The 7,266-nt window shown below is 61.6% G+C and overlaps 1 protein-coding gene across 1 annotated transcript; it reads left to right on the forward strand.

Annotated features, from left to right (window-relative positions):
• The first annotated feature begins 1,512 nt into the window (after positions 1–1,512).
• Positions 1,513–6,561, forward strand: IRX2 (iroquois homeobox 2). The gene is made up of 5 exons (XM_046000197.1): positions 1,513–1,773; positions 3,105–3,510; positions 3,737–4,450; positions 5,259–5,326; positions 5,992–6,561. The coding sequence occupies exons 1-4, from the start codon at positions 1,528–1,530 to the stop codon at positions 5,309–5,311; spliced, it is 1,419 nt and encodes a 472-aa protein (XP_045856153.1). The 5' UTR covers positions 1,513–1,527; the 3' UTR covers positions 5,312–5,326; positions 5,992–6,561.
• The last annotated feature ends 705 nt before the right edge of the window (positions 6,562–7,266 follow it).

Below are 7,266 nucleotides of genomic sequence, written 5' to 3' on the forward strand. Positions count from 1 at the left end.
GACCTCCTGAGCGCCCCCCATCGGCGACCACCCTCCTTCGTAACCAGGCGCTCGCGTCTTCCGGGCCCGGTGGGCAGGGATGGAGAGGGCTTGAGAAATGGAGGGTATTCTGGGGCCCGGGTCCCAGGGCTCATCACTGAGCCTCTTGCCTCTGGGCCGGAGAGGCACCTCGGGCGGGGCCGCGTTACCTGAGCCACCTGCGCTGCGGACGGCGCTCGAGCCCCAGCAGGTCTCGTTCTCCTTCCTTCCCAAGTGACCGCGAGGCTTCGCGTCCTGCCAGAGGCGGGCTGTCCGGTGACAATGCTTTACGACACTTGTCCGAAAGAGGCGTCAACTTGTTAAAATAAAATCAAATAAAACCTTTCGGGGCGGCATCTTCACGGGAGAAACACTGGCGGCGCCAAGTCCTGCCACTCGGAGATGCGGGTCTCCATTACGGACTTCGGGCGCAAAGCTCACCTCTGGGCCCTCCTGGCAGTTGGCAGTGACGGACCGGATCCGGGTCCCGCAGGGACGCGCTGGGCGGCGCGGGGCAGGCGACCGGGCTCGAGGCCACGCGGGAGGCTCACACCGGAGAGGCAGAGTCCACACAGGAAGGTGGGAGGGAGACCCGCGCACGCCTCCCCCCAGGACCTGGGCCGCGGGCGCTCCCATCCCGCCCTCCCTTCGCCCCCATCTCCCGGCCCGGAGCCTGGGGTCACGCGCGCAGTCACCTGGGCCGGCCTCTTCGTGGCGCCGAGGGAACGTGGACCGTTCGTCCCCCAAGTGGGCCAGACAGGCCCGATTGCGGGCGGCCTCTGCCTAGTCCTTGCGGGCCGACCCGGGGCGGGAGGGGGGACGCCGTGGCTTCTGGGGTGGGGGGTGCGCTGAGGCAGGGGACGCGGCGGCGAGGGGGAGCTGGCCCGCGGGAGACGGGTCGCCGGCTGGCGGGCAGGCGGGGGGCGCCGGGAGTACGTGCGGGGAGGGGCGCGCGCCGGGGCGAGCCGTTGGGTCGGGCCAGGCAGCGGGGCCGCGGGCCGCGGGCTGGGGCTGCGCGGGAGGCGGCTGCACCACAAAAGCCTGCGCGTCCCTCCCTCCTTCTCCCCCGCCTCCGCCTCCTCCTCCGCCCTCTCCTCCCTCCCCGCCCCTCCCCCGGCCGCGGCCCGGCAGCCGGGCGGGCGGAGCGGGCGGAGCAGGGAGGGGGCGGGCGCCCGAATATGCAGATGAGCGCGTGACGGACAGCTTCGCGTTCCAATGTCCCTCGGAAACTCGAGCGCTCCTTCCTCAACTCCGCGCTCCCGGCTCCAGACGCCCCAAACCCCGACCGCCGGCCTGGCGCGCGGCTGCGCCCACCGGCTCCGCGCCGCCGCCGCCGCCCCGCCGCTCCCCCGGCCCGCGGGCCTCCCGGGCTAGTGCGCCGGCCGGCCTGCCTCGGCCCGGGGCCCCCGCGCCCGCCGCCGCGCCGCGCCCCGGCCGGGCGTGGATGGAGGGCGCCGCGCGCCTTGCCCGCTGCTCGGCGTGACGCGGGCCCGCGGCCCCGCGCCCACCATGTCCTACCCGCAGGGCTACCTGTACCAGGCGCCCGGCTCGCTGGCGCTCTACTCGTGCCCGGCGTACGGCGCGTCGGCGCTGGCGGCGCCGCGCAGCGAGGAGCTGGCTCGCTCGGCGTCGGGCTCGGCGTTCAGCCCGTACCCGGGCTCCGCGGCCTTCACGGCGCAGGCGGCCACCGGCTTCGGCAGCCCGCTGCAGTACTCGGCCGACGCCGCCGCCGCCGCCGGCTTCCCGTCCTACATGGTAACCGCGCGCGGCCGGGCGGGAGAGGACGCGGGACGCCGGGCTCCGGGGCCGCGATCGGGGCGCGAGGGCGCGGGGACAGCGCCGCGGGCGGTGGCTCCGGAGGCTCGGACGCGGGCGGCCGGCGGCGGGCGGGACGGGCGGCCGGAGTGAGAGGCGGCGCGGCCCGCCGGCGACGTGCCCCAGACCGGAGGCCCGCGCCGCTTCCCCTTGGCTCTCGGGGTGATGTTCCCAAAGAGCCTGAAAAGTGCGACCCGCCGGGATCGGGGACTTGTGCCGGGTTGTCCTTCGTTCGCGCGCCGGAGCCCGGCGAAGGGTGCAGGGCGGGCCGGGGTCTCGCTTCTCTTGGCTCGGGGAGCGAACCGAGGCTCGGCGCCCCTGGGGCCTCCGGGACGACTGCCGGGCGCTTCGGGGTCCCTTGCGGGGCTTGGGGGTCACCGGGCTGGGGGAGGGAGCGGAGTACCCGGCGGCAGCTCGGAGCCCCCGCCAGGCGCGCCGCGGTCTCGGCCTTAATCTGTTCCTTAGGCCGCGCTTTCGAGAAACGTGTTGGCGGGCGTGCGGCAGCCCTGGTGGCCGCTTCGGTCCCGGGCATACGGAGAGGCGCCCCTGCTTCCCCGACCTGGCGTCGGCCCGCTCGCCTCCGGTTCCGCAGCTGGCCCGGCCCGGCTGGCGGTGACGCCCGTTTCGGGCGATGGAGGCCGTTCCGGGGTGGGGGGGGGGGGGTTGTCGCCACTGCCGGCCCTCGGTGGAATTCCGAGGCAGGGACAGCGGAGCTGGGGCCTGGGCGGAGGCTGCAAAAGTCTCGAATTTAAACGTTAAAGGCTGAATTAAAATGCTAATTACCGCCTATTTGAAGAATTCGAAACGGTGACTGGCTTCTGAGTTGCAAATTGGATTTGCGGAGCTTTAGAGCGGTGAATGGCGGAGCGGGGGCGCCGGGTGGCTTTTTAACCATATAAGGGCGGGGAAGGGGGAGTAGGGGGAGCCAGCCAGAGAAATTTAGATATCAAGAAAGTACCTGTGGGTCTGTGAGCGCGTGTGTTTGCGCACATCTGCGCCCGCAGCTCAGGGACATTTGGGAGGAAGAGAAGTCATTTTAGGAAAGTGCAATAGTTCAAAAACTCGAGATTGGAACTGCAGCGTTTCCGTGACCAGCAGCCTGTCTTACTTTATCCACTGCGTTTCTTTCTGCTCATTTGCCGCGGGAAATAAGGCTCCAGCGCCGGGCTCACCCGGGGCAAGGCGGCATTGGACGGATGGAGGAGTCACCTTTGGGCTGACCAGGGCCAGGGCCCTGCACACCCCACTCACCAGGCTCTTGTTGGTTCCAGGGCGCCCCGTACGACGCCCACACGACCGGGATGACGGGCGCCATCAGCTACCACCCGTATGGCAGCGCGGCCTACCCGTACCAGCTCAACGACCCGGCCTACCGCAAGAACGCCACACGGGACGCCACGGCCACACTCAAGGCCTGGCTCAACGAGCACCGCAAGAACCCCTACCCCACCAAGGGCGAGAAGATCATGCTGGCCATCATCACCAAGATGACCCTCACGCAGGTCTCCACCTGGTTCGCCAACGCGCGCCGCCGCCTCAAGAAGGAGAACAAGATGACATGGGCCCCGAGAAACAAAAGCGAGGATGAGGACGAGGACGAGGGTGACGCTGCGAGGAGCAAGGGGGAGAGTCCAGACAAGGCGCAGGAGGGCACGGAGACTTCGGTGGAGGATGAAGGTGAGCAGGGCCACAGCGGCGGGAGGTGGTGGGGAGCTTTCTTCCCACACTGGGGCAGAGTCCAGGTGCACCTGGGGCCCATCTAGTCCCGGGGCATTTCCTGGGGAACCTCTGCTCCCGCTAGGACGCGGCCAGGCTGGGGTGGGGGTGGGAGATCGCGTGGGGTAAGGCCGCCCTGGGGCCCGGGCTGTCACCAAGTCCCACAGCCCTGCCCGCGCCCCTGCAGGGATCAGCCTGCACGTCGACTCGCTCACGGATCACTCGTGCTCAGCCGAGTCGGACGGGGAAAAGCTGCCTTGTCGGGCCGGGGACCCGCTGTGCGAGTCGGGCTCCGAGTGCAAGGATAAGTACGAGGACCTGGACGACGATGAGGAGGACGACGAAGAGGGCGAGCGGGACCTGGCGCCGCCCAAACCCGTGACCTCGTCGCCTCTCACTGGCGTGGAGGCGCCGCTGCTGAGCCCCCCTCCCGAGGCCGCGCCCCGCGGTGGCGGCGGCGGCAAGATGCCCCTGGGCAGCCGGACGTCGCCGGGCGCGCCGCAGCCCGCCAGCAAGCCCAAGCTGTGGTCTCTGGCCGAGATCGCCACGTCGGACCTCAAGCAACCAAGCCTGGGCCCGGGCTGCGCGCCACCGGGGTTGCCCGCGGCCGCCGCGCCCGCCTCCTCCGGGGCGCCGCCGGGAGGCTCGCCCTACCCCGCCTCGCCGCTGCTCGGCCGTCACCTCTACTACACGTCGCCCTTCTACGGCAACTACACAAACTACGGGAACTTGAACGCCGCGCTGCAGGGCCAGGGGCTCCTGCGGTACAACTCGGCGGCCGCGGCCCCGGGAGAGGCGCTGCACTCCGCGCCCAAGGCTGCCACCGACGCGGGCAAGGCGGGCGCGCACCCGCTGGAGCCCCACTACCGGCCCGCAGGCGGCGGCTACGAGCCCAAGAAAGGTAGGCTGTCCGCCGCCCTCGGGGCCTCCGGGGTGGGAGGGCCAGCGGCCGGCTTAGCGCGCGCTCCCGAGAGAGCCTCTGTCAGGGACCAGGGAGACCCTTGGGCCTGGCACGGGGAGCCTTTGTTGCTAAAGGAGACACGGGAGAAGCTAGAGTGCGCCCTCCGACCAGAAGTTAGGGGAAGCGAAGGGGGCGGCGGCATGGAAAAGGGGAGGGGAGGGCACAGCTGCCCTTGCCTTGCTGTAAGGCTTAGCCCTCCGGTACTTGATTTTTATTTAACTTGCTATCATCCTTGCGATTAGTAGTATTGTGATTGATCTGTTTCCGCAAAAAAAACAACCTGTCAAGAAATGCAAATTACAGCTTGTCTCCTGGCGGATTGAGCTGAAGCTTTGGTGTGTTCCGTTAGGAGAGTCTCAGCGGCGTCTTCTCTCCGGCTTTTGGCCGGAAGGAAACAAAACGTTCCAGTAACTCTGAGAGGCACTCAGTCCTCCAAATAGAAGACCAGAGTCTTTGCGGCTCCCCAGGCGCTCTGTGCCCCCCCCCCCCCCCAGGCCGGTGCCTGGCTCCTGGTTCAGGCTGGAGTTCCTAAGACCTGCAGGAGCTCCAGGAGGCAAGAAAAGAAAATGAGAACAGGAAACGTGTCCCAAATCTGTCTCAGACAGTGGCCGCTCAGACAGTTTCCCTAGACTGATTTGTGCGTCCAGGGAGCAAGCGTGCGTGGGCGTGCGGGCCGGTGGGTGCGCAGCTGTCTGGGAGACAGATGGCTCCGGGTCAGGTTCTAACTAACTGCCCCCTCCCCTGACAGATGCCAGTGAGGGCTGCACCGTCCTTGGTGGGGGCGTCCAGCCCTACCTATAGAAGGCCCGCATGCAAGTAAGTGGGCACGCTTGGGGGGGGGGGGCGGTGCTTACAGCTTTGCCCTGTAAACCTGCTTAATGTCTGTTTCTTGCTTCTTGTCATGCGGTCCGATGACAGAGCTTTGCCATGTTTTCCCGTCTTTTTAAAATTTCCCTTTAAGTGGGGAAGGATGTGTTCTGTGTTATTCGAGCCCCTTTCTCCACTCAAGGTCTGCTATGAAGAGTCACCCCTTTATTGGGAACACGTATATTGTACCACTGCTGCTGTTTTCTCTCTGAAAAATAGATCATTAAAATATGGGTATTTGCATGCAGTTTGGAACCATTTTTTTACAACATTAGACCGGCTTGGAGGAGCTGGAGCTGCTGAAGCCTGGGGCATCAGGACCCTTTAGCGATGATGTTGGCAGAGTAAACGGAAGGAAGCGGGAAGACGCAGTAGCCGCTTATCAGGCCTGCCCCCGCGTCCAGATGCACTAGATAGGACCCTGCCGTTCGCCCGGCTTACAGCAATCTCTCAAAAAACCCCTACTTTACAACTAGGCAAAATTACTAATCATAGATCTTGAAGATGTTGGGGAAGAGGCGACGTCATTTCAGATCCACGCGTTTTTATAATGCGATGATGCTGGGGTGCAGCTGAAGGATTTGGGATGATTTGGTTTTTTCCTTGGTCCACAGGTAGGTGTCACAATTGCTTTGGAAAAAAAAAAGTCAGCAGGCCATTCTCTGTCCCCAAGTTCATAAATATACAGATATAAAAACACATCTCTGAGCCCGGACCGCATCTCGTGCCACGGTAAAGGAGAAGGACCCACAGACTCTAACGGAACAGACTCTTGTTGGACATAACCGTGAATTTGTTGGCATAGTATAGCTTCCCCAATGTATGTGTGACTTTTGAAAACCATCTTTTTTCTCAGGATATCTTGAATTGATCACTTCATTGCCACGGTATATATTCTATAGGTGTGATAGGATTTACTGTAAAATTTATTTGTAAAAGATGTACACAGTAGAAATAAAATGTGATTGAAGAACTTGAGTACTTAAGAAGTGAAAACAAATTTGATATTTATTTTTATAAGGATATAAAGCTTCTAGTAATTTATGCAAGTTGTATTGCAATGGAATCTAAACTTTTTGTAAATAAATTCTGCCTGGTTTTTATTTGAACATTGCTGGTTATACAATCTTTGTTGGTTGTTTAACAAGAATTCTTTACTAATTTATATCTTAAATTGTAAATAAAAACAGACTAGTCTAAGACATTATGGTGTCTGGGGCTCGTTTTTCCTAGAAGAGTGATTTGTGTAGGGAGCCCCAGTTAATGGCAGCCCCTCCCCCGAGGTGATCTGACCTCAGGCTTTTTAATGAAAATGTGTGAAATAATCTCTCCCTTCTCCTGCTCATTAAAAAAAGGAGAAAGGCAGATGGAAGAGAAATACATAGTAGGGCAATAACTCCCAGTTTGGGATTATTTATATGCGCAGGTATTGCCAGAAAATTAAGATTTTTGTGCTCTGAATAGGCAAATCACTTGTTCCTGTCAATTTTTTTAAACTTAACATCCTCACGCATTTTCAAGCTTAAACATCCTCATTCACTATGGTCCACTTTATATTTTATTTCTGTGCTGGCTTTTGGAACCTTCTAGATCACGTAAGCCGGAGAGGACTGTGATGGCATGGGGTAGGGAGCCGCACCTCTGACCCGCCATCAATTACTGGTGGAAGTAATTGCTTATTTTAAAGCCTGAATTATCCGCATTGGCAAAGATTATTACGATTTAAGGGCCTTGACTCTCCCTTGCATATATTTCACATTGAACGCAAGGTGAAAATCTGGGAGGAGAGATTTATTTTCCCTTTGGTGACTTTTACCCTTACCCCGGGGGAAAAGAAAAGTTTAAACAACCTTCGAGTAAGGCCTGGTTATTGTGCTGCTCCCTATCTA

The sequence above is a fragment of the Meles meles genome, chromosome 3 (assembly GCF_922984935.1).
Source record: "Meles meles chromosome 3, mMelMel3.1 paternal haplotype, whole genome shotgun sequence".
Classification (NCBI taxonomy): Eukaryota; Metazoa; Chordata; class Mammalia; order Carnivora; family Mustelidae; genus Meles; species Meles meles.

What these genes read in the sequence shown, in the direction of transcription:
- IRX2 (XM_046000197.1), top strand. Translation starts at nt 1,528, where the DNA reads ATGTCCTACCCGCAGGGCTACCTGTACCAGGCGCCCGGCTCGCTGGCG. An exon ending in CCGGCTTCCCGTCCTACATG is followed by an intron (nt 1,774 to 3,104) that starts GTAACCGCGCGC and finishes TGTTGGTTCCAG; the next exon opens with GGCGCCCCGTACGACGCCCA. An exon ending in CGGCTACGAGCCCAAGAAAG is followed by an intron (nt 4,451 to 5,258) that starts GTAGGCTGTCCG and finishes CTCCCCTGACAG; the next exon opens with ATGCCAGTGAGGGCTGCACC.